The sequence below is a fragment of the Mobula hypostoma genome, chromosome 3, assembly GCF_963921235.1.
Source record: "Mobula hypostoma chromosome 3, sMobHyp1.1, whole genome shotgun sequence".
Classification (NCBI taxonomy): Eukaryota; Metazoa; Chordata; class Chondrichthyes; order Myliobatiformes; family Myliobatidae; genus Mobula; species Mobula hypostoma.
In genome coordinates this window covers 40,356,513-40,384,106 of record NC_086099.1, presented here as the reverse complement: position 1 = coordinate 40,384,106, position 27,594 = coordinate 40,356,513, and the positions used below count along the sequence as shown (strand labels likewise).

Sequence of the window (27,594 nt, the reverse complement as noted above, 5' to 3'; positions counted from 1 at the left end):
CAGAGATATCCCTTCATTCTCCCCTCTTACCCCTTCCTTCTCTGCTCCTGGAAGCTAATTTATCTTCTCTTTTTTCCTTCTGACATAGGGTCTCAGATCTGAAATGTTAACTCTGTTTCTCTTTTCACTGATGCTGCCTGACCCGCTGACTGCTTCCGGCAATTTCTGTTTCTACTCTAATGCTCAGGGATGTTCAAAGAACAGAGTCAAAATTATTGTCAGGTGTTATATTAACTTCAACATGGACAATTCCAACCACGGCTGCAAAAGGAGGGTTGGGCATGGGGCTAGCAACCCTGTCCCATGAAAAAACAGAGCTACAGAAAGGCCAACAGAAGCTCCAAAGACCTCACTTTTGGGAGAGGAAAGATATACCAAGAAGATGGGCTACATCTGGGAAAACTCGAAAGATTGGCCCAGGACAGAGGGGAGCTGCCGTTGGTGACCTATGCCCCAGTAGGAATATGGGCTTCAGAAGATATATTCAACTGATTTTTTACACAAGTGGAAAGTACAGCCTACATGTGTGCCAGTATAACATGCAAGGTTGGGTGCAGGTCTAAGAAATCGGAGGAGGCAACAAATGACAAGGAACAGACATCATTAAATGAACCAGGCTGTGAGGAGAAAGAACAGGTCCAGTTACTTAGATAGGTCACCAGATAAGTGCCTTTTATGTCATCAAGCATACCTCCCAAGTTAAGTTGCTCACAACTTGCACTGTTGCCACCAACTGGACATTTGTAGACATCTCCCATGCGATTCTCTGGAAATCCATTCCATGGGGCTCCTACTAGCAACCTGTAGTGTTTAATGGAAATTCAAAATTTATTATTCGGAAAATGTTGCACCACATGATAGTGTTTCACCTAAAGCAATGTCAGCAGGATTTAGCTCATTTTTTAACCATCTTGCCTGAGCTTTGATCTATGGTGGAAAATTTTTTGAATGATGTTGACAGTGTCATCATACTTCATCAAAATGGCAATACTTCATTCATATCGAAGATATACATTATTTTAAGTCAGTGTGTTAAAAAAATAAAGTAATAATCTTACCACAAATCTGCATTGGAATTGGTATAGATTTATTATTGTCACATATACCAAGATAAAATGAAACGTTTGTCTTGCACACTGTCGATACAGCTCAAATTATTACATGGTGCATTAAGGTAAAACAATGCAGAATAAAGTACAAGAGCTACAGGGAAAGTGCATTATAGATAAATAATAAGGTGCAAAATTATATTAATGAAGATTGTGAGGTCAAGAGTGCATCTAATTGTTCCAAGGAACTATTTAATAGTGTTATAAGAACAAGGTAGAAGGTGTCCTTAAGCCCGGCTTTTCAGACTCCTGTTTCTCCTGCTTAATAGAAGAGGGGAGGAGAGAGAATGTCCAAGGTGGATTTTTGATTGTCTTGGCAGCTTTATTGAAACACTGGAATAATAGACAGAGTCCATAGAAGGGAAGATGGTTGAGATGATTGAGACGTGAATTAGCTAAGATAGACTGGCAAATGACACTTAAAGGATTGACAGTGGATATGCAATGGCAAGCATTTAAAGGTTGCATGGATGAACTACAATTGTTCATCCCAGTTTGGCAAAAGAATAAATCAAGGAAGGTAGTGCACCCATAGCTGACAAGAGAAATTAGGGATAGTATCAATTCCAAAGAAGAAGCATACAAATTAGCCAGAGAAAGTGGCTCACCTGAGGACTGGGAGAAATTCAGAGTTCAGCAGAGGAGGACAAAGGACTTAATTAGGAAGGGGAAAAAAGATTATGAGAGAAAACTGGCAGGGAACATAAAAATGGACTGTAAAAGCTTTTATAGATATGTAAAAAGGAAAAGACTGGTAAAGACAAATGTAGGTCCCCTGCAGACAGAAACCGGTGAATTGATTATGGGGAGCAAGGACATGGCAGACCAATTGAATAGTTACTTTGGTTCTGTCTTCATTAAGGAGGACATAAATAATCTTCCAGAAATAGTAAGGGACAGAGGGTCCAGTGGGATGGAGGAACTGAGCTAAATACATGTTAGTAGGGAAGTGGTGTTAGGTAAATTGAAGGGATTGAAGGCAGATAAATCCCCAGGGCCAGATGGTCTGCATCCCAGAGTGCTTAAAGAAGTAGCCCAAGAAATAGTGGATGCATTAGTGATAATTTTTCAAAACTCGTTAGATTCTGGACTAGTTCCTGAGGATTGGAGGGTGGCTAATGTAACCCCACTTTTTAAAAAAGGGAGAGAGAAACTGGGGAATTATAGACCGGTTAGCCTAACGTCGGTGGTGGGGAAACTGCTGGAGTCAGTTATCAAGGATGTGATAACAGCACATTTGGAAAGCGGTGAATTGATCGGACAAAGTCAGCATGGATTTGTGAAAGGAAAATCATGTCTGACGAATCTCATAGAATTTTTTGAGGATGTAACTAGTAGAGTGGATAGGGGAGAACCAGTGGATGTGGTATATTTGGATTTTCAAAAGGCTTTTGACAAGGTCCCACACAGGAGATTAGTGTGCAAACTTAAAGCACATGGTATTGGGGGTAAGGTATTAGTGTGGGTGGAGAATTGGTTAGCAGACAGGAAGCAAAGAGTGGGAATAAACGGGACCTTTTCAGAATGGCAGGCGGTGACTAGTGGGGTACCGCAAGGCTCAGTGCTGGGACCCCAGTTGTTTACAATATATATTAATGACTTGGATGAGGGAATTAAATGCAGCATCTCCAAGTTTGCGGATGACACGAAGCTGGGTGGCAGTGTTAGCAGTGAGGAGGATGCTAAGAGGATGCAGGGTGACTTGGATAGGTTGGGTGAGTGGGCAAACTCATGGCAGATGCAATTTAATGTGGATAAATGTGAAGTTATCCACTTTGGTGGCAAAAATAGGAAAACAGATTATTATCTGAATGGTGGCCAATTAGGAAAAGGGGAGGTGCAACGAGACCTGGGTGTCATTATACACCAGTCATTGAAAGTGGGCATGCAGGTACAGCAGGCGGTGAAAAAGGCGAATGGTATGCTGGCATTTATAGCGAGAGGATTCGAGTACAGGAGCAGGGAGGTACTACTGCAGTTGTACAAGGCCTTGGTGAGACCACACCTGGAGTATTGTGTGCAGTTTTGGTCCCCTAATCTGAGGAAAGACATCTTTGCCATAGAGGGAGTACAAAGAAGGTTCACCAGATTGATTCCTGGGATGGCGGGACTTTCATATGAAGAAAGACTGGATGAATTGGGCTTGTACTCGTTGGAATTTAGAAGATTGAGGGGGGATCTGATTGAAACATATAAGATCCTAAACGGATTGGACAGGCTAGATGCAGGAAGATTGTTCCTGATGTTGGGGAAGTCCAGAACGAGGGGTCACAGTTTGAGGATAGAGGGGAAGCCTTTTAGGACCGAGATTAGGAAAAACTTCTTCACACAGAGAGTGGTGAATCTGTGGAATTCTCTGCCACAGGAAACTGTTGAGGCCAGTTCATTGGCTATATTTAAGAGGGAGTTAGATATGGCCCTTGTGGCTACGGGGGTCAGGGGGTATGGAGGGAAGGCTGGGGCAGGGTTCTGAGTTGGATGATCAGCCATGATCATAAATGGCGGTGCAGGCTCGAAGGGCCGAATGGCCTACTCCTGCACCTATTTTCTATGTTTCTATGTTTCATGATGTGCTGAACTGTGCCCACAACCCTCCGCAGTTTCCTGTGGCCACAAGAAAGACAGCTTTATTCTGCTTATGTTGAGGGAAAGGTTGCCATGACACCATGTTACAAATTTCTCTATCTCCTTCCTGCACTCCAAACTCATTGCTATTTGAGATATGATCCACTACAGCAGTGAAATGGATGGAGTTTGAGCAGAATCTGGGCACTCAGTCTCGAGTGTACAGGGAGTAAATTAGGAGAGTGAGGACAGAACCTTGTGGAGCACCAGTGTTTAGAATAATCATGGCAGAGGTATTAGGAGGCGTTAGGTGATAGGTGCTCCATTATCTCACTCTTGTGGAGATGCAATAGAGGAAACTGCAGTGGAGTTTTAGAAGCAGTGTATTTAAATACTTTATCATCAGCTGCAGTTGAAAAATAATGGATATCTTGAGAAATTATATCTATCATTGCTCAATCTCATATACAAATTGCTTCTAACAGTGAATTAGCCAAGATTAGTTCAGGTTGATAATTACCCTGGACAAAATTTGACATCAAAAATCAATCCACGGTCACATCAGCTAGATCACATTCCTTCCCCATTCTGAACAACTGGACCTCTAGACCATGTCTGCATGCTTCTATGCATTGAGTTGCTGCCATAGGATTGGCTCATGTTATTTGCATTAACAAGCAGATGTACAGGTGTGCCTAATAAAGAGGCCACTGGGTGTATATGAATGTGCATGCTCTCTCTATAACTGTGCGAGTATTCCCTGGATGCTCTACTTCCCTCCCTTAAACGGGCATGCGGCATGTTAAGCTGGGTAGGCCCCATAAATTGTGGCTTCAAGTGTTAGTGGTTGGTGGAAAATGGGAGGAAGTTTGGAGCGATGGTGGATGAGAGGTGACCTGATACAAGATGATGAGAGGCATTAATCGTGTGAATAGCTAGAGGCTTTTTTCCTCCAGGGCTGAGATGGCTAACATGGGGGGCATAGTTTTAAGGTGCTTGGAATTAGGTACAGAGGGGATGCCAAGGGTAAGTTTTCACATAGAGAGTGGTGGGTGCCTGGAAGGCACCGTTGGTGACGATGGTGAAGGTGGATACAATAGAGTCTTTTAAGAGACTCTTAGATAGGTACATGGAGCTTAGAAAAATAGAGGGCTATGCACTAGGGAAATTCTAAGCAGATTCAAGAGTAGGTTACATGGTTGGCACAATATGGTGGGCCAAGGGGCCTGTAATGTGCTATAGATTTCTGTGTTCTATGAAGTTGATAGGGATGAGGGGAGAATAAAATGGGATGAGTGTAAATGGATGCTTGATCGTCAGTGCAGACAGTAGACTAAACCAGAGAAGATTACTTTATTCACCCCACACTGAACTGATTCCACAACATATGGACTTACTTTTAAGGCCTCCACAACGTGTGTTCTTGATATTATATTGCTTATTTATTATTATTACATTTAAAACATTTTTCTTTTTGTATTTGAAGTTTGTTGTCTTCTGAACATTGGTTGTTTGTCTGTATCTGTAGTGTGCCATTTGTCATTGATTCTATTGTGTTTCTTTCTACAAACGTTTGTATTTACTGTGAATGCACACAAGAGAATGATCCTCAGGTGCTTTGATAATAAATTTACTTTGAAATGACAATGCCCATGATGACAGATTCAGTGGAGGTGGGATAAAGCGGGGCAGGGTTACAGAGGCAGTTACAAGTATCACTAGTCTTTGCCATGGCAGTTTCAAAGAATGATAGGTCACTTAAGATCAGTTGATCTGCATTAACTGTATTAACCACAACTGAACAGATAACCACTATTTTATGTAAATTAGTTATGGACAAATACTAAAGATTATGGGTTGTTGTTCTGTTTCTAAGTTGCAGTGTAACACTCGAGACCTATTGCAACTTCAATTTCACGCAGTCACTGCTTGTGTATGCTCAAGTTTTGAATCATTGTTGATTCATTAACTCTACAAACAATTAGTTTCTGCAAAAACAAAGGTCCTCTCACAACATATCCTTAAAAGTAATTGTCCTTGACAGGACATTGCGAAACATGAATTCCTTCCAACACTCAGTAAGGCAGACAACTATTGTGAAACTCTCTTTCTAACTGCACAACGTTTGGTAGTCTGATTTTAAAAAATTGGTTGACAGGCAAGACATGAAACCTGGCCTGGCATAAAGCCCATGGTCTACAGGGCAGCAGTAGACCATCAGCTTGGGAGATGGAAGATTACCTCTAGATCCAGATTTATCACATGTACATCGAGACATACAGTGAAATGTGTTCTTTGCATTCCAGCATACCCAAGGATGTGCTGGGGACTGCCCGCAAGTTTTGCTACACATTCCAGCGCCAACATAGCATGCCCACAATGTTCAGCAGTACAACACAAGCAACAACAACAAAACAAGATAACAGCAAATCAAGGCCCTTTCTCAGTCTCCCACCTACTCACCCCTTCACACACAGAGCAGACATCCCACCCTGTAAAAACTCACTTCAGGGAGATAGCACCCCCCCTGCCCCCTGCCCCCCCCCCGGTCGACCTCCAAGGGCGCATGTATACGGGACATTTGATTATGAAAGAACACAACAATTTATTTGACACATATTGAAACTATTTGCATATATATATATTCCTTGTTGAATATTTTGTTGGCAATCTCAATGCTAATGCAAATAGCTTTTCTATTTCTTTTGCAAACTTTCCTTGTACTGTGATGTGGCTCTGCTGAAAAGAGCTGTGAAATACTTGAGCAGGCTTTCCTGCGATTAGCCTCCCTAATATGTTGTGGTCCCTAAAAGAAATAAAAGCGTAAGGTGTATCCTTATTATATTGTTTTATGTAATACTTTGTTTAGTGATTTTGTCTAATCTGTAATCTGTAAACTGGGTATGTGCAGAAAATGTGACATAGAAATACAGCATGTACTTGTATATTATCATGGAGTCGTTTTTTAATTCTATTACAACTTTAAGCACGTCTACAGGGAGTTTAGCCTCATCACGTAGGACATAAGTAGAGTAGCTCCTTAGCAGCTAGCCAGCTAGTTTAAATAATGTTAGCTACACTAATGAATGAATGACACATGTTAAACTCACCTCAACATGTCTTTTACATTTTAACCCACCATGGGCAATAGAAAAGTCACTGTTGCAAACAGTGCAGCGAGCAACACTGTCATTATTTTTCACCCCTATTAGGCAGGGGTGCACCTTAGTGTAGCCTGGGGTGAAGTGCGTTTTATACTTTCTTTTCTTGAAACACTTTGCCATGGTGATGCAGGACACGAAATTGAACTGATGGAGAGACAGAGGTCGACTGTAAAGCCCGCCCACAGAGAAAACTGATAGGTCTACTTAGCACAAAGAGAGACCAATCAGGATGCTCGCTCCTGCTCCCGCGCTCCCTCTCCCTTTCATTTCCGGGATATTGTATATAACTTGCGGGCATCAGGGAGCTGCTATTAATATGTGTGAGACTCCCAGAACTTCTGGGAGAGGTGGGATGTCTGCACAGAGGCACCAGCAGGCCTCTAACACCAGTCCGGGCCTCTAGACTTGCGATGGATATTCACTCTCCAAGGCCAGGGTTCTTTTTTGCCAAGCTCAACTTTCTAACACAGTAGCTGAAACTTCAAAGAATTGTTTTTGAGTAAGTTAAACTTCCAACCAAAGCCTTTTTGTTCAGCTTCCTATTGTAAACAAGAACAAGTCATCAGATCTTAATTGCAAGCAGTAATCAGTCTGAAGTTAAAAGAACAGCTTTGCAAACAAATGGCATAGTCTATAGAGTACAGACTGCTGGCCCACAGGAGAGAGCTGATTCCTCAAGAGATGCTTTGTAAAAGAATGGGATTGTGTTAATTGACTTGCATCAAACTAGACAACACTGGCTACGTTATTTAGACCATAAGGCATAGGAGAAGAATTGGGCTATTTGGCCCATCAAGTCTGCTCTACCATTACATTATGGTTAAACCATCATCCCTCTCAACCTCATTATCCTGCCTTCTTCCCATAACCTTTGATGCCTTGACAAATCAAGAACTTACCAATCTTCATTTTACATATACCCAATGACTTGGCCTCCACAGCAGTCTGTAGTAATGACAGATTTTACGGGTTCCACTTTGGCTTCAGTCATTTCAGAACCCATAGATCCTGAGAGACTGCATAAGATGATGGTTCAAATTTTCGGAATAAAGGCTATGTCCCCGTTGTCCACGGGAATGGTACCGGAGGATTGGAGGGAGGTGAATGTTGTCCCCTTGTTCAAAAAAGGTAGTAGGGATAGTCCAGGTAATTATAGACCAGTAAGCCTTACATCTGTGGTGGGAAAGCTGTTGGAAAAGATTCTTAGAGATAGGATCTCTGGGCATTTAGAGAATCATGGTCTCATCAGGGACAGTCAGCATGGCTTTGTGAAGGGCAGATCGTGTCTAACAATCCTGATAGAGTTCTTTGAGGAGGTGACCAGGCATATAGATGAGGGTAGTGCAGTGGATGTGATCTATATGGATTTTAGTAAGGCATTTGACAAGGTTCCACATGGTACGCTTATTCAGAAAGTCAGAAGGCATGGGATCCAGGGAAGTTTGGCCAGGTGGATTCAGAATTGGCTTGCCTGCAGAAGGCAGAGGGTGGTGGTGGAGGGAGTACATTCCGATTGGAGGATTGTGACTAATGGTGTCTCACAAGGATCGATTCTGGGACCTCTACTTTTCGTGATTTTTATTAACGACCTGGATGTGGGGGTAAAGGGTGGGTTGGCAAGTTTGCAGACAACACAAAGGTCGGTGGTGTTGTGGATAGTGTAGAGGATTATCAAAGATTGCAGAGAGACATTGATAGGATGCAGAAGTGGGCTGAGAAGTGGCAGATGGAGTTCAACCTGGAGAAGTGTGAGGTGGTATACTTTGGAAGGACAAACTCCAAGGCAGAGGACAAAGTAAATGGCAGGATATTTGGTAGTGTGGAGGAGCAGAGGGAACTGGATGTACATGTCCACAGATCCCTGAAAGTTGCCTCACAGGTAGATAGGGTAGTTAAGAAAGCTTATGGGGTGTTAGCTTTCATAAGTCGAGGGACAGAGTTTAAGAGTCGCGATGTAATGATGCAGCTCTATAAAACTCTGGTTAGGCCACACTTGGAGTACTGTGTCCAGTTCTGGTCGCCTCACTATAGGAAGGATGTGGAAGCATTGGAAAGGGTACACAGTAGATTTACCATGATGCTGTCTGGTTTAGAGAGTATGCATTATGATCAGAGATTAAGGGAGCTAGAGCTTTACTCTTTGGAGAGAAGGAGGATGAGAGGAGACGTGATAGAGGTGTACAAGATAATAAGAGGAATAGATAGAGTGGATAGCCAGCACCTCTTCCCCAGGGCACCACTGCTCAATACAAGAGAACATGGCTTTAAGGTAAGGGGTGGGAAGTTGAAGGGGGATATTAGAGGAAGGTTTTTTTACTCAGAGAGTGGTTGGTGCGTGGAATGCACTGCCTGAGTCAGTGGTGGAGGCAGGTACACTAGTGAAGTTTAAAAGACTACTAGACAGGTATATGGAGGAGTTTAAGGTGGGGGCTTATATGGGAGGCAGGGTTTGAGGTTCAGCACAACATTGTGGGCCGAATGGCCTGTACTGTGCTGTACTATTCTATGTTCTATGAGCTTCAATTGATGATTTCTATATTACTCCACCAGCAAGCAAGTGATCCAGTAACAATGTAGATCTGGATTCATTCTTGCAATAATGCATCTCAAAATGCTAATGATATTAACAGAAATTTATCTTTGTTCATTAGAAAGTAAGAAATAGAAATTGGATAACTAGGTCCCTTACATCTGGTGCGTCATACAAGATCACAAACAAATCTTTCAGACTAATTTCAGAGTCAGAATCAAATTTATCATCACTGACTTATATGACATTGACATCTGTTGTCTTGCACCAGCTCCATATTGTTTCACTTAATATCCAAAAAACTGGCAATTTCCAACTTTCAACTGAGCCTCCAAAGCCCCCTTGTGCCAAGGATCCCAAAGATTTTCTACTCTGTTGGTGAAGATATTTTAACTTATCTCCGAATTTTTTTTCCCAAAGAGATTGTCTCACATTGTTCTAACCCCAGAGAATACTGGACCTGTTCCTCATCAGACAATACTCTCATTCCAGAATCTGGTGAACCTTTGCTTCACTCCCTCTATTTCAAGTACATACTTTGGTTGGGAATGAAAAAGACCAGAATATAACACTGCAGGAATAGTCTCACCAGTATTCCATATAATTGCTAGAAGATACCTTTACTTCTGTATGAAATTCTTTAACAAGTATCTGAACTCGTTGCCTTTCTAATTACTTTCTGTGTCTACATGCTAACTTTCAACAATTCATGTGCAAGGATGACTAGGTCCTTTCAAACACCAAACTTTTCATTATCTCAGCATTTAAGTAGTAAAACCAAAAGACATAGGAGCAGGATTAGGCCATTCAGCCCATGGAGTCTGCTCTGCATTCCATCATGGCTGATTTATTATCCCTCTCAACCCCATTTCTCATCCTTTCTCCTCATAACCTTTGATGCCCTAACTTATCAAGAACCTATTACTCTCTGCTTTATTTATACGCAACAACTTAGCCTCTACAGCCACCCATGGCAATGAATTCCACAGATTCACCACCCTTTGGCTAAAGAAATTCCTCCTCATAAGTTTTACAGAAACATCCCTCTATTTTGAAGCTGTATCCTCTGGTCCTAAACTCCCTCACAATAGGAAACATGCTTTCTATCTAGGCCTTTCAATATTTGATGGGTTTGATGAGATACCCTCTGCTCATTCTTCTAACGTCCAGCGAGTACAGGCCCAGAACTTTCAAATGCTCCTGATATGTTAATCCTTTCATTCCAGGGATCAGTCTCATGATCTTCTGGACCTTCTCTCCGATGCCAGCACATAATTTCTTCGATCACCATAAATCATTATGAGCCCTGTCGTATGATGTAGGTGATCATGGTCTATGACTATGATTGTTCTTGACAAGTTTTTCTACACAAGTGGTTTGCCATTGCCTTTCTCTGGGCAGAGTCTTTACAAGATGGGTGACCCCAGTCCTTATCAATACTCTTCAGAGATTTTCTGTCTGGTGTCAGTAGTCGCATAACAAAGACTTGTCATATGCACCAGCTGCTCATAAGACCATCCACCATCTGCTCCCATGGCTTCACATAACCATGATCTGATGGCTAAGCAGGTGCTACACCTTGCCCAAGGGTGACCTGCAGAGTTGCCGAGAGGAAGAGCACCTTACACCTCTTTTAGTAGAAATGCATCTCCATCCCACCACCCAGATTTTCTAAGACAAGGGGTCCAAAACTGCACACAACACTCCAAATGCGGTCTGACCAATGCTCTGAAAAGCCTCAGCATCACATCCTTGCTCTTATATTCTAGTCCTCTCAAAATGTATCCTAACATTGCAATTGCCTTCCTTAAATAATACATTTCTTTTATCTAAATTAGGAACAGCTATGGAACCCATCAAGTTGCAGCCTTCTAATTGTTTATTCCTTTTCTGTTCTTTGCCATTAATCGCTCCTCAATCCAGGCGTGTATGCAAACCCTATTACTGCATTCTCTAACTTAGGTATTGGTATTAGTTAATTATGTCACATGTACCAAGATAAAGGGAAAAGCTTGTATTACATATTGCTCATACAGTTCAAATCATTACATCGAGAACTAAGGTAGAAGAAGTTAAAATAATAAAGGATAAAGCTGCAAAAAAAAGTGCAAGTGAAGCAGGGTGCTGTAGTAGTCTTGTAGCCTGACCTCTACCTTGCTGAGGCCAAGCGACAACTCTCAGACACCTCCTCTTACTTACCCCATAAAGGAGCACCAGGCCAATGTCTCCCACACCATCACTGACCTTATCAACCCTGGGGATCTCCCATCCACTGTCACCAATCTCGTAGTCCCCTCACCCTGCATCTACTGTTTCTGCCTCCTACCCAATATCCATCAACCTGCCTGTCTAGGTAGATCGATTATTTCTGCTTGTTCCTCCCCACTGAACTTGCATCTTCATACCTTGACTCTGTTTTATCTCCCCTGGTTTAGCCCCTTCCTACCTTCATCCATGACACTTTCACATGCTCTTAATCTTTTCAATGACTTCACGTTCCCTGGCCCTGATTGTCTCATTTTCGCTATGGAGGTCTAGTCCCTATAAACCTCTATCCCCCATCAGGACAGCCTTGAACCTCTGTTTCTTTCCGGTCAGCAGACGTAACCAGTTCCCTTCCACAACTCTTCGCCATCTGGCGGAACTGGTCCTCGCTCTCAATAATTTCTTCTTTGGCTCCTCTCACTTCTTCCAAACCAAAAGTGTGACTGTGAGACTCACATGGGCTCCTGCCAGGCCTGCTGTTTTGTCAGCTACGTGGAATAGTCCATGTTTCAAGCCTACACCAGTATTGTTCCCCAACTCTTTATGCGCTCCAACATCATCTGCATTGGTGCTGCTTCCTGCACCCATGCTGCGCTCACCGATTTCATCAACTTTGCTTCCTGCCCTCAAATTTAATTGGTCCATTGCCGATACCTCCCTCTCCTTTCTCAAACTCTGTCTCCATTTCTGGAGACAGCCCATCTACTGATATCCTTTATAAACCCACTAATTCCCACATCTACTCGCACCTCTTCTCACACTGTCACTTGTAAAAATGCCATCCCCTTTTCTCACTTCCTGTCTCTGCCATATCTGCTTTAGGATGATGCTTTTCATTACAGAACTAACAAGATGTCCTGCTTCAAAGAAAGGGGCTTCCCTTCCTCCACCATCAATGCTGCCCTCACCCTCACATCTTTCACTTTGTGCACAACTGTCTTCACCCCATCCTCCTGTTACTACACTAGAGATAAGGTTCCTCTTGTACTCACCTACCAACCCACCAGCCTCTGCATCCAGCACATAATTCTTCATAACCTCTGCCATCTCCAACGGGATCCCGCCACCAAGCACTTCTTTTCCTCCCTGCCCCCAAATTTCCATTTTCTGCAGGGATCGCTCCTTATGTGACTCTTTTGTCCACTCGTCCCTCTCCACTGATCTCCCTCCTGCTCCTGATACTTATCCTTGCAAGCAGAATGTGCCACACCTGCCTCGGCACCTCCTCCCTCACTACCATTCAGGGCAGCAAACAGTCCTTCCAGGTGAGACGACACTTCACCTGTGAGTCTGTTAGGGTCACCTATGGTGTCTGGTCCTCCCAGTATGGCATCTTGTATATTGGTGAGACCCAATGTAGATTGGGATACTGCTTCACCGAGCACCTACTCTCTGTCTGCCAGAAAATATGGGATTTCCCGGTAGCTGCTCATTTTAATTGCACTTCCCATTCCAATATGTCAGTCTCCTCTACTGCTGCAATGAGGCCACGCTCAGGTTGGAGATGCAACATTTTATATTCGGTCTGGGTAGCGTCTAACCTATTGGCATGAACATCGATTTCTCAAAATTCTGGTTATTGCCCCCCACCCAGCCTCTTTCACCATTCTCCATTCGTGTTTCCCTCTCTCACCTTATCTCCTAACCTGTCCATTATCTCCCTCATGTGTTTCTTTCCCTTTCCGTTCTTCCATGGTCTTTTATCCTTTTATTAGAATCGTCCTCCTCCAGCCCTTATCTCTTTCACCAATCAACTTCTCAGCTCTCTATTCACCTTCACCCCTCCCAGTTTCTCCCATCACCTGACACCTTCTACTTCTTCCTCTCCTCCCCCCCCCAACCTTCTTTCTCTGATTTGTCTTCTTCCTTTCCAGTCCTGATGAAGGTTCTTGGCCCGAAATATCAATTGTTTACTCTTTTCCATAGATGTTGCCTGGCCTGCCGGGTTCCTCCTGCATTTTTGTGTGTGTTGCTCGGTAATTAATAAAGTGCAGGATCATAACGAAGTAGAATATGAGGTCAAGAGACAATGTCATTGTACAAGAGAGCCATTCAAGAGTTTGTTAACAGTGTGATAGAAGCAACCTGTGAGCCTGCTGGTATGTGTTCTCTGACTTCAGTATCTTCTGTCCCATGAGAGAGGGGAGAAGAAAGAACATCCAAGATTGATAGAGTCTTTGATTATACCGAACTGAGGCAATGAAAAGTGTACACAGAGTCCCTGGGAGGGAGGATGGTTTCATCTGCAATTTAAAGGAGGTCTTCTGAAATTCAAAGTTTACCACATCTGTTTTCTTTTTGCCTTATCCATTCTGCTAGTTACATTACAACCTCAAAACATTAATGGAATTGTCATACATCCATGTTGACTTTTTACTGGCTTGGATTTATGGTGCTAAATGTGCTACTTAGTTCACTGGGGGCCTCAAATGCAAATTGCTACAAAAACAAAAAATGATCTGATTTACAAATGTAATTAGAATTGTTGACTTTGTTTTGGATGAAGGTTGTATTATTATTCATAAATGAACTTTATATTGAGATTTTCTGCATTTTACTAATGACTGATTTTTGCTGCAAAGCAGAAAATGGTGTGTGTGTCGCTTCAAGTGTGGCAGAATGGAAACATGCTATTTGAGGACTTCCAGAAATATTTTCACATGGAATTTCTGGTCAACACTGAGCTACTTACCCTTCTGTTAATGTATTTTAAGGTGTTGCTCTTGGAATCTCCCAAGGCAAGTTGCCAAAGAATGCTGTCTCCAAACTTAACAATAAAAACTTGCATGTTTAATTTGCATGTAAGGGTGTTGGTTAGATTAGATCAGATGTGGGGAAAGTGAGGAAATAGCAGGGCATGCCTTGAAAATTTCTGATTTGACAGCCCACTCACCATTGCTCCCTGACTTGGTCATCTTCCAATTGTGTCAGAATGTTCCGTGCCATACATAAAGAAACATTGAAAAAATGCTTCAAAACTATTGGAACTTAGCTTCAAGTCAAGTTCATTGTCACTGAACTACATACAAGTATACCATCAAATGAGCAGACATTTCTCTGAACACAGTACTACACATAGCAACTTATGAAAGGAAGGATAAAATCTACGGATCAGTTACGCATAAATAACAAACTGAAGTGCGCAAGTTAAATATTGTAAGGTACAGAACAGGTTAACCAGTGACACTTCGAATGTGATGCGGAGGGAGTTCAGAAGCCTAATGGCCTGGGGGAAGAAACTGTTTCTCATCCTGACCATTCTTGTTTTTATGCATCGTAGTCTCCTGCCTAATGGCAGAAAGCCAAAGAGGATGCGAGATGGATGGGTGGGATCCTTAATAATACTGAGGACCCAGCATATGCAGTGCTCCTGATAAATGTCCCCAATGAATGCTAGGCCCTCTCAGTCATTCTCACAGTCCTTTGTAGGGATTTCCGGTCCGATACTTGGTTGCTTCCATACCATAGAGAGATGCAGTTTGTCAGGATGCTCTCAATGGTCTTCCTACAAAATGCAGTTAAGATGGGGGGTGGGGTGGGAGCCTCGCTTGCCTTAATCTCCTTAGGAAGTGGAGGTGCTGCTGTGCATTCTTGTTCAGGGAGGTGATATTGAGGGACCAGGTGAGGTCATCTGTGATGTAAATGCCCAGGACCTTGGTACACTTAAACTTCTCTACCAAGCAGCCATGTATTCGCAGAGGGGGATGGTTCATCTTCACCCACCTGAAGTCCGCAATGATTTTCTTGGTCTTCTCCATGTTCAGGCTTGGGTTGTTCTTTTCATACCAATTCACTAGCCGCTCCACTTTCTCTTTGTACCCCATCTCGTCACCGTTGTTGACGAGGCCAGCCACTGTTGTGTCATCCGCAAACTTGCTGTGGTTTGAGCTGGATCCTCTGACACAGTCATGCGTCAGCAGTGTGAGCAGCTGCGGGTTGAGCAGACAGCCTTGGGAGCGCCAGAGCCAGGGCTCAGTGTAATAGGACTAGAGACGTTGCTGCCCAAATGGCCCGACTGTGGCCTTACCGTTAAGAAGTCCAATGTCCATTTGCAAAGGGAAGTGTTGAAACCCAGAGAGGACAGTTTCCACGTCGATTTCTGGGGTACGATGGTGTTAAGTGCAGAACTGAAGTCTATAATCAACAGTCTGGCATACAAGACCCCATTTTCCAGGTTTGACAGGACAGAGTGGAGGGCAGAGGCTACTGCATCATCAGTGGATTGATTCAAGCCACGAGTGAAATGGAAAGAGTCCAAAGTAGCCGGGAGAAAGGCTTAATGTGCTCCATGACCAGCTGGTCAAAGCATTTCATAATGGTTGATGTTAATACCACCGGACTACAGTCATTTAGGCAGGTTACTGTCAGTGCCTCCATCATCTGGGCTGGGCAGTCTTTCAGAACCTGATCTGGTATATTATCAGGTTGCTGTAGCTTTGCATAGGTTGACTCTGGCCAGGGTCTTCCTCACCTTAGCTTCAGCCAGGTGGAGTGTCTGTTTCCCTGGAGGGAAGAGGTGCCTTCCTCACCAGTACTTTGTTCTGTGCATGAATCTGGGCATAGAAGACATTCAGCCCATTGGAGAGTGAAATATACCTGGTCACTGACATGAAGGATAGACTTGTAGTCTGCAATCCTCTGAATTCTGTACCACATGCACCTCATGTCCCTGGTATTGCAGAAGTGGCTATGTATTCTCTGATACTGCTTCCATTTCACCTTCCTGATAGAGAGGGAAGCACAGTTCTTGCTCCCCTGACAGCTGTCACATCCCCCAATCCAAAGGCAGCATCATGATCCCTCAGCTGTGCATGGACCTCTGCAGTGAGCTGTGGCTTCTGATTTGCCTTCACCTGGAGGTGTTAAATGACGGTAACATTCTCAGTACACTTCTCTGTAGCTGAGTCACAGAATCCACATATTAGACCATAAGACATAGGAGCAGAATCTGGCCATCTGACCCATCGAGTCTGCTCCAGCATTCAATCACGGCTGACCTTTTTTCTTCTCCCCCTCAACCCCAGTTCCCGGCCTTCTCACCATAACCTTTGATGCCATGTCCAATCAAAAACCTATCAATCTCTGCCTTAAATACACCAACCAACCTGGCCTCCACAGCTGCATGTGGCAACAAATTCCACAAATTCACCACCCTTTGGCTAAAGAAATTTCTCTACATCTCTGTTTTGAAAGGGTACCCCTCTATTCTGAGGCTGCTCCCTCTTGTTCTAGACTCTCCCACCATGGGAAACATCCTTTCCACATCTACTCTGCCTAGGCCTTTCAACATTCCAAAGGTTTCACTGAGATCCCCCCTCATCATTCTGAATTCCAGTGAGTACAGACCCAGAGCCATCAAATGTGCCTCGTATGATAACCCTTTCATTCCTGGAATCATCCTTGAGAACCTCCTCTGGACCTTCTCCAATGCCAGCACATCTTTTCTAAGATGAAGGACCCAAAACTGTTCACAATACTCAAGGTGAGCTCTCACCAGTGCCTTATAAAGCCTCAGTATCACATCCTTGTTCTTGTATTGTAGACCTCTTGAAATGAATGCTAACATGGCATTTGCCTTCCTCACCACTGATTCAACCTGCAGGTTAACTTTCAGGGTGTTCTGCACAAGGACTCCCAAGTCCCTCTGCATCTCAGATTCCTGGATTTTCTTCCCATTTAGAAAATATTCTGCACATTTCTTTCTTTCTTTTTTCCGCATACTTATTTCTACTACCAAAAGTGCATGACCATACATTTTCCAACATATTTCATTTGCCACTTTCATGCCCATTCTCCTATGTCTAAGTCCTTCTGCATCCTACCCGTTTCCTCAACACTATCTGCTCCTCCAACAATCTTCATATTATCCGCAAATTTGGCAACAAAGCCATCTACTTCATCATATAAATCACTAACGCATAGCATAAAAAGTCGTGGTCCCAACACCAACCCCTGCGGAACACCACTAGTCACTGGCTGCCAACCAGAAAAGGATCCTTTTATTCCCACTCACTGCTTCCTTCCAATCAGCCAATGGTCTAACCATGTTAGTAACTTTCCTGTAATACCAGGGCTCTTATCTTGGTAAGCAGCCTCATGTGTGCCACCTTGTCAAAGGCCTTCTGAAAGTCTAAATATACCACATCCACTGCATCCCCTTTATCTATCCGACTTGTAGTCTCCTCAAAGAATTCCAACAGGTTCATCAGGCAGGATTTTCTCTGAAGGAAACCATGCTGACTTAGTACTATCTTGTCCTGTGTCACCAAGTACTCAATCACCTCATCCTTAACAATTGACTCCAACATCTTCCCAACCACTGAGATCAGGCTAACTGGTCTACAATTTCCCTTCTGCTGCCTTCCTCCTTTCTTAAAGAGTGGAGTGACATTTTCCAGTCCACTGGCACCATGCCAGAGTCAAATGATTTCTGAAAGATCATTTCTAATGCCACCACAATCTCTATGCTACCTCTTTCAGAACACTAAGGTGCAGTTTATCTGGTCTGGGTGACTTATGTACCTTTAGGTCTTTCAGCTTTTTGAGCATCTTCTCTCTTGTAACAGTAACTGTACCCACTTCTCTTCCTTCACACACAACATCAGGCATACTGCTAGTATCCTCCACAGAGAGGACTGATGCAAAAAATTCGTTTAGTTCAGCAGCCATCTCCTTGTCCCCCCCGTTATTATTTCTCCTGCCTCATTTTCAGCAGTCATATATCCACTCTCATTTCCCCTTTATTTTTAACATACTTGAAAGAAACTTTTATTATCCACTTTGATATTATTTGCTTTCATATTTCATCTTTTCCCTTCCAATGATTTTTTTAGTTGCTCTCTGTAGATTTTTAAAAACTTCCCTATCCTCTATCTTCCTCTATTTTTGCTTTGTTGTATGCCCTTTCTTTTGCTTTTACAATAGCTTTGACCTCCCTTGTCAGCCACAGTAGTACTATTTTACCATTCAAGTACTTCGTCATTTTTGAAATACACATGTCCTGCACTTTCCTCATTTTCCCCAGAAACACACGCCATTTCTGCTCTGCTGACATCCCTGCCAGCAACTCCTTCCAATTTACTTTGGCCAACCCCTCTCTCATACCACTGCAATATCCTTTACTCCACTGAAATACTGCTACATCAGACTTTACTTTCTCCCTATCAAATTTCAAGTTGAACACAATCATATTGTGATCATTGGTTCCTAAGGGTTCCTTTACCTTAAGCTCCCTAATTCACCTTCGGTTCATTACATAACACCCAATCCAGTATAGCTGATACCCTAGTAGGCTCAACAACAAATTGCTCTAAAAAGCGATCTCTTCAGCATTCAACAAATGTACTCTCTTGAGGTCTATTACCAACCTGATTTTCTCAATCGACCTGTATGTTAAAATCTCCATAACATTGTCCTTTTGACTTGCCTGTTCTATTTCCTGTTGTAACCTGTGGTCCACCTCCCAGCCACTGTTGGGAAGCCTGTATATAACTAACATCAACATCCTTTTACCCTTGCAGTTTCTTAACTCAATCCACAAGGATTCAACATCTTCTGATTCTATGTCACATCTTTCTACTGATTTAATGCCATTCTTTACCAGCAGAGCCACACCACCCCCTCTATTTGCTGTCCTTTCTGATTTTGCATCCCTGTTGATTTGATACTCAGCCTGTTGGCTGCAACTAAGTCCCATCACCTGCCTGCCCTTCCTGACAGTCTGACTGCATGCTATTTTTACTTTATATTCCCCGATGGTAAATTAGTTGCCATATTTCCTGGTAAAATCTATGCATTTATGACTGAAGAATTGTCAAGATATTCTCATGGAATTGCAGTGGTAGTTGACATTGTCAAAGTTGTATTACAGGGTCATTGTATAACATGACTCACTAATGGAATGACATTGCATTGCCTTTGAACACAATTTTCAAATTATTTATCAAATGGTAGCATGATTCCTAATTTTGTCCACTGGGTGGCAGATGCACAAGGACAAGCTCCCAGTTTTATGGTGCTGTTCATGGCTACAGGACATTCCAAGTTACTTTCCAACCTATGAAGCACTCTTCGCAAGCATTTACAGTCATAATTTGGGGAACAGTGCAGTGGACAGTTTGTGCCGTGAGTTCCATTCACATCACTTGTGAGGTAAATGTTCGTCAGACAGGCTGGTGAACAGTAGCAGCATTAAAATCATGATATCCGCCTGAGGAGGATTGGAATCTATTCGCACTGTAACGCAATACAGAAATCTTTCGATTGGATACTGCCCAGTATATTGGAGACAGTTGTCCAGTTGCTCAAGTACATAAGCCTAACAAGATTCCACTTGGCAAGCAAACAAATGCACCCTTTAGGTGCTGCTCTTAAGAATGTCAACATTCATATAAATGTCTACAGTAAAATAAAAGATCAGAAAATAATCAGCTTTGTAGCCTTCTCCTCCAAAAGAGGCAATCAATGTTGGAGGCTACCTAGGTAGAAAATGAAATGTTGCTCCTCCACCCTGACAAATTAAATTCAACTTAGATTATGAGGACACTCAGTCCTCGTTTATTGACATTTAGAAATGCAAGCATTAAAAAATGATACAACATTCCTCCGGAACGATATCACAAGAAAACACAGGACAAACCAAGACTAAAACTTACAAAACCACATAATTATAATATAGTTACAACAGTGCAAAGCAATACCATAATTTGATAAAGAGCAGACCATGGGCACAGTAAAAAAAAAAGTCCTAAAGTCCTGATAGCCTCATCATCTTACACAGGCGGCAGAAGGGAGAAACTCTCCCTGCCATGAACCTCCAAGCACAACAGACTTGCCGATGCAGCACCGTTGGAAGCACCCAACCGCAGCGGACTCGAGTCCGTCTGAAAACTTCAAGCCTCCGACTAGCCCCTCTGACACAGCCTCTCCAAGCACCATCCTCTGCCGAGCGCTTTGACCCTGCCCCAGCCGCTGAGCAACAAGCAAAGCCGAGGACTCGGGACCTTCCCCTCCAGAGATTCTGGACCACACAGTAGCAGCAGCAGCGAAGCAGGCATTTCAGAGGTTTCACCAGATGTTCTTCCGTGCTCTCACATCTGTCTCTATCATATCAGGATTGTGCACGGCACCCTACTTGACAAATAACAGACATCACCACCAGAGTGGCTGCTGCGAGCTGCGTCACGCCGCCATCTTCTCCTCCCAAATTGCTCAATTTGACAAGTTGGACAATGGTTTCATCATGACAAAAAAAGGCTGCCACAGACTGACTTGTTAGGATAGGAATGGGAATAGGTGTTAAAATGGATAGCCATTGGGAAATTCCACTCTTGGCGGATGGAGTGGAGGTGTTCAACAAAGCAGTCCCTCAATTTACATCGGGTCTCACCAGTGTAGAGGAGGCTGTATTGGGAGCACCACATCTGTTGGACGATGCTGAGGATGTTCTACGAGTCTGTGGTGGCCAGTGCTATCATGTTTGCTGGTGTGAGCTGGGGCAGCAGGCTGAGGGCAGCAGACACCAACAGAATCAACAAACTCATTCGTAAGGCCAGTGATGTTGTGGGGATGGAACTGGACTCTCTGACGGTGGTGTCTGAAAAGAGGATGCTGTCCAAGTTGCATGGCATCTTGGACAATGTCTCCCATCCACTACATAATGTACTGGTTGGGCACAGGAGTGCATTCAGCCTGAGACTCATTCCACTGAGATGCAACACTGAGCGTCATAGGAAGTCATTCCTGCCTGTGGCCATTAAACTTTACAACTCCTCCCTTGGAGGGTCAGACATCCTGAGCCAATAGGCTGGTCCTGGACTTATTTCCTGGTATTTACATATTACTATTTAATTACTTATGGTTTTATACTGTTTTATTTATACTCTATTCTTGGTTGGTGCAACTGTAACGAAAACCAATTTCCCTCAGGATCAATAAAGTACGACTATGACTATGACTAGATAAAACAGATGACCGCAACAGATTCACAAGTGAAGCATTGCCTCACCTGGAAGGATTGTTTGAGACCCTGAATGGAGGCATGGGAGATGAATGGACAGGTGTAGGTTTTCTGTTGCTCGCAGGGATATGTGCTAGGAGGGAGAAAAATCAGATTGTGAAAATCAGAGCCCACTGACCTCCATTCCATGAGCACACTCAAGTAGGGCCTTAAACTCATAATCCCTCAACACTAAGCAGAATTCCCAGGGGATATTGCCGATTAACTGAACTGCTCTTTATCATCCAGAACTCAGCATTCAATACAAACAGCCCTCAAAACTAATCAATAAACTCCGAGACCTTGGCCCCAATACCTCCCTGTGCAATTGGATCCTCAATTTCCTTACTTGAAGATCCCAGTCAGGATGGATTGGTACAAGTAAGTATTTCCCTGAATGTGGCAACATTGGTCGGTGGTGCAAAAGCATTTGGCAAGGTTGCATTCATTAGTCAGGGCATGGAGTACAGGAGTTGGGATATCATGTTACAACTACACAAAACATTCGTAAGACCATTCTTGGGAGTATTGTGTGGAATTCTGGTCACCTAGCCATCAGCCGGAAGGGCTATAGAAGAAATTCACGAGGATGTTACTGGGAGGGTTTAAATTACAGGGAAAGTTTGGATAGGCTGGTGCTTTGTTCTCCAGAGCATAAGAGAGTGAGGGATCTTATATACAGTAAAATCATTAGTATAGATAAGTATGTGGTCTCATTATTTCCCCAAGGTAGGGGAATCTAAAACTAGGGAGCATAGATTAAAGCTGAGGGGTAAAAATTAAAATTCACACAGAGGGTTAACGTGGAAAGATCTGCCAGTGGAAGTTGTAAAGGAAAGTACAGTTTAAAATGCACTTAGATAGATTCATAGATAGAAAATGTTTACAGGAGAGGAGGGCAAATGGGAGTGCCTCAGGTAGGGAGCTTTTGCAGCATGAATGAGCTGGGCTGAAGGACCTGTTTCCATGCTGTATAACCCCATGACTCCAGGACACACAACCTCTCAAGCCTGCTCTTCCATCAAATAAAATTGTTTATGATTGCATGCTTCATGCTGTCTGATTTCATATCCTCTACCTTCCTCAGTGTACAAAAACCTTTTGAATATATTTAGCAACTAAGCATCCAAAGGCCTCTGAGCAAAAAAAAAGAACGATTCCAAGTACTCTCAATGGAAAAAAAAACTCAGTATCCCAGACAAGCCTTTAGGGCCTGTCCTTGATCCCAGCTCACTAGCTGAAGGAAGCAAAATCTTCACAACCATTTTGTCAATCCCTATCAAAATGTTCTGTCTCAGAGTGTGCCTTTCAAATACTTCTAGATTCTAGTAATAATAGAATAATTGTATATTTCTTTTTCTGGTACAATCAGGGATCCAGCTTTGTATTTTAAACACACAATAATCTGCAGATGCTGGGATCAAAGCAACACTCACAACACGCTGGAGGAACTCAGGTCGGGCAGCCTCAGTGGAAACGATGAGTCGGCGTTTCGGGCTGGAACCCTTCATCAGGACTGAAGAAAGGAGGTTTTTGGAGGGTTGGAAGAAGGCTGGTAGGTTCAGTTGAAAAACCAGTAATTTGAAAGACAAAGGGGTGCGGGAGGGGAAGCAGGGATGTCATAGGCAGGAAAACAATGGGTAGTAGAAGAAGGAGGCGGAACCATGAGGGAGGTGATAGGCAGCAGGCAGGAGGGGGCAGAATGAAATAGGGATAGAGGAAGGGAGGGGTGGGAATTACCGGAAGTTGGAGAATTCTATGTTCATACCAAGGGGCTGGAGACTACCTAGACGGCATATGAGGTGTTGCTCCTCCAACCTGAGTTTAGCCTCATCATGGCCGTAGAGGAGGCCACGTATGGACATATCTGGATGGGAATGGGAAGCAGAGTTGAAGTGGGTGGCTACCAGGAGATCCTGTTGTGGCAGACGGAGTGGAGGTGCTCGACGAAGCCGTCCCCCAATCTGCGTCGGGTTTCACTGAAGTAGAGGAGGCCGCACTGGGAGCACCGGATGCAATAGATGACCCCAACAGACTCACAAGTGAAGTGTTGCCTCACCTGGAAGGACTGTTTGGGGCCCTGAATGGTGGCAAGAGAGGTGTAGGGACAGGTGTAGTACTTACGCTTACAGAGATAAGTACCAGGTGGGAGATCCGTGGGGATGGATGTGCAGATAAGGGAATCGCGGAGGGACCAATCCCTGCGGAAAGCGGAGAGGGGTGGAGAGGGAAAGATGTGTTTAGTGGTGGGGTCCTGTTGAAGGTGGCGGAAGTTGCAGAGGATAATGTGCTGGATCCGGAGGCTGGTGGGGTGGTAGGTGAGGACAAGGGGAACTCTGTCCCTGTTGTGGTGGCGGGAGGATGGGGTGAGGGCCGAAGTGCGGGAAATGGAGGAGATGCGGGTGAGGGCATCATTGATGACGGCAGAAGGGAAACCCCGACCCTTAAAGAAAGAGGACATTTGAGATGTCCTGGAACGGAAAGCCTCATCCTGATCCAAAACAAGTAATTCTTTAGACATCGAAAAGAAAACTTCATGCACTACCTTAACTTTGGCTTCTCCAAATCCTTGTACATTTTCAAAAGATTTCCTGTTTGTTATGCACCAATAGGAAAGGCTATTTATTATTTGCTATCCTAATTTTAGTTACCATACGTTGATTTCCTCTCATGAATTCCAAAGCAGGACTCCACGTTGTAATAGTAAAGAAAAGGCAGTATGTGACATAACAGTAGATTGTAATCACGTCCAAGTCAAATTGCTCCTGAACCATTTCCTCACTCCACCCTCAGTATAATAATTTAACGTCTTTCTGGATTTATGATGCAGGGAGTCAGAAATTGTTTGAGTCTGTCTCAGCTGAGAGGTCATAGAACAATTACTACTGAATAATTTAGAAAGAGAGAAGGCTCATGGAGCACATTCAGGGTAAAGTAGTGCTATATCTTTAGGACGGCGATCTTTGATGTTTGAGTAATATTCTGACTTTTATGACCTTTCCCAGAATACTTTTGTGAAATAGAACCTATACTGTACTTTGAAAGAAGGGAAGGCTTTTTCCCCCCATTGAGTTAACCATTAGTTTTCTCTGTCATCCCACAACATTACCTAAGTTGTGCTTGTCAGGCAGGCTCATGACCTCACCAAAGCTTGAATAGTAACCTGCATTTAGGAGCTGTGCAAGTACAAAGCTTGTGAATTTCACACTCTTATTTCTTTTAGTGCATGAATGGAATACGCAGTGTTGATCAATCTCTGCAATTGACACCATCTCAATACCACAAAAGACCTATACCGTAGATACTGCTAACCAATTTTTTTTCTGAAAGAAATTCTGCACTATTGCTTCACTTGTACACATGTTGAGTGTTTTTTGTAGTTCTAAAATAGCTGAGGTCTACAGGGAATGGAGGGAAAGGTGCAGATAGACATTGTTAACTTCAGGGCCTCTGCTCAGACCAGTTGCTCCACTTATTTATTTAGAGACACCACATGGAACATACCACATAGAAATACCCTGTAGCCATCTCCCTCAGTAATTGTTATCTCATTTTGGATGCTGTTGGGGGGGAGGGGGTGACCTGACAGAGGATGACCACGGCGCTCGCGTCTCTGGCACTGAGAGGTGTGGTGCAGTTAAAACAGAAAGCAACAAATACTGGACTGAAAGTATAATATTTGAATGCACACAGCATAAGAAATAAGATGGACAATCTTGAATTTCAGCTATAGATTGGCAAGTATGATGCTGTGGCCATCTCTGAAACTTGGCTAAAGAATAGCTGCCATTGGGAGCTGAACGTCCTAGGATATACGGTGTATCGGAAAGATAGGTTAGTAGGCAGAGGGGGTGGTGTGGCCCTGTGTATTCGAAATAATATTAAATCATTCGAAAGGGATGACACAGGAAGGTGTAGAGTCTCTATGGGTTGAGTTAAGAAATGGCAAGGGTAAAAGGACCCTAATGGTAGTTGTATACAGGCCTCCAAACGTCAGCCAGGATGTGGATTACAAATTAGAGCAGGAGATAGAAAAGGCATGTCAGAAGGGCAATGTCATGATAATCATTGGAGATTTTAACATGAAAGTAGATTGGGAAAAGCAGGCCAGTACTGGACCTCAATACAGAGAATTTGTAGAATGTCTAAGGGATGGCTTTTTAGAACAGCTTGTTGTTGAGCCCACCAGGGGATTGACTGTGCTGGACTGGGTGTTGTACAATGATCCAGAGGTGATAAGAGAGTTTAAGGTTAAGGAATCCTTTGGGAAGAGTAAACACAATATGATCAAGTTCACTTTGAAATTTGAGAAGGAGAAACTAAATTCCAATGTGGCAGTATTTCAGTGGAATAAAGGAAATTACAATGGCATGAGAGGGGAACCAGCCAAAGTTGACTGGTAAGGATCACTAGCAGGAAGAACAGCAGTGCAGAAATGGCTGGAGATTCTGCGAAAAATGAGGGAAGTGCAAGACAGATATATTCCAAATAAGAAGAAATTTTTGAATGGAAGAAGGACACTACTGTGGCTGACAGGTGAAGTGAGAGCCAAAGTAAAAGCAAAAGAGAGGGCATACAAGGAAGCCAAAGCTAGTGGGAAGATAGAGGATTGGGAAGCTTTTAAAAACTTGCAGAAGGAAACTAAGAAGATCATTAGGAAGGAAAAGATGAATTATCTAAGGAAGCTGGTGACTAATATCAAAGAAGATACTAAAAGCTTTTTTTTAAGTATACGAAGGGTAAAAGAAAGTTGAGGGTAGATATAGGACCAATACAAAATGGCGCTGGGGATATTGTAATGAGAGACGCAGAGATGGCAGGGGAACTGAATGCGTATTTTGCATCAGTCTTCACAATGGAAGACATCTGTAGTATACCGGACATTCAAGAGTGTCAGGGAAGTGAAGTATGTGCAGTGAAAATTACGACTGAGAAGCTTAATGGTCTGAAGAAGGATATATCTCCTGGACCTGATAGAATGCACCCTTGAGTTCTGAAGGAAGTAGCTGGAGAGATTGCGGAGGCATTAACAATGATCTTTCAAGAATCAATAGATTCTGGCATTGTACCGGATGACTGGAAAATTCCACATGTTACTCCGCTATTTAAGAAGGGTGGGAGGCAGCAGAAAGGAAACTATAGACCTGTTAGCCTGACATCAGTGGTTGGGAAGTTATTGGAATCAATTGTTAGGGATGAGGTTACGGAATACTTTGAGGCACATGACAAGACAGGCCAAAGCCACTATGGTTTCCTGAAAAGAAAATCCTGCCTGACTAACCTACTACAATTTTTTTTGAGGAAATTACAATCAGGGTAGACAAAGGAGATGCAGTAGGTGTGGTGTACTTAGATTTTCAGAAGGCTTTTGGCAAGGTGCCGCATGAGGCTGCTTAGCAGGATAAGAGCCCATGGATTACAGGGAAGTTACTAGCATGGGTGGAGAATTGGCTGATTGGCAAAAACAGAGAGTAAGAGTAAAGGGATCCTATTCTGGCTGGCTGCCGGTTACCAGTGGAGTTCCACAGGGGTCAGTGTTGGGACTGCTGCTTTTAACAATGTATGTCAATGATTTGGACTATGGGATTAATGGATTTGTGGCTAAGTTTGCCAATGATATAAAGGTAGGTGGAGGAGCAGGTAGTGTTGAAGAAACAGAGAGCCTGCAGAAAGACCTAGATAGTTTAGGGGAATGGGAAAGGAAGTGGCAAATGAAATACAATGTTGGAAAGTGTATGGTCATACACTTTGGTGGAAGAAATAAGCGGGCAGATTATTATTTAGGTGGGGAGAGAATTCAAAATGCAGAGATGCAAAGAGACTTGGGAGTCCTTGTGCAAGATACCCTAAAGGTTAACCTCCAGATAGAGTCAGTGGTGAAGAAGGTGAATGCAATGTTGTCATTCATTTCTAGGGGTATAGAATAGAACAGCAGGGATGTGATGTTGAGGCTCTATAAGGCGC

General features: G+C 43.3%; 1 protein-coding gene across 3 annotated transcripts in view; it reads right to left on the bottom strand.

The window, feature by feature from the left end:
- The window catches only part of itga2.2 (integrin, alpha 2 (CD49B, alpha 2 subunit of VLA-2 receptor), tandem duplicate 2), a 158,335-nt gene that overhangs the window by 80,859 nt on the left and 49,882 nt on the right, over positions 1-27,594 (bottom strand). For 2 of the 3 annotated variants that reach the window (XM_063042908.1, XM_063042907.1), the window contains exon 3: positions 692-801. In XM_063042908.1, coding sequence (XP_062898978.1) covers positions 692-801 — 110 coding nt within the window. Of the gene's footprint in view, positions 1-691; positions 802-15,356; positions 15,853-27,594 lie in introns of those variants that run through there. The other variant, XM_063042909.1, reaches the window with a different exon arrangement.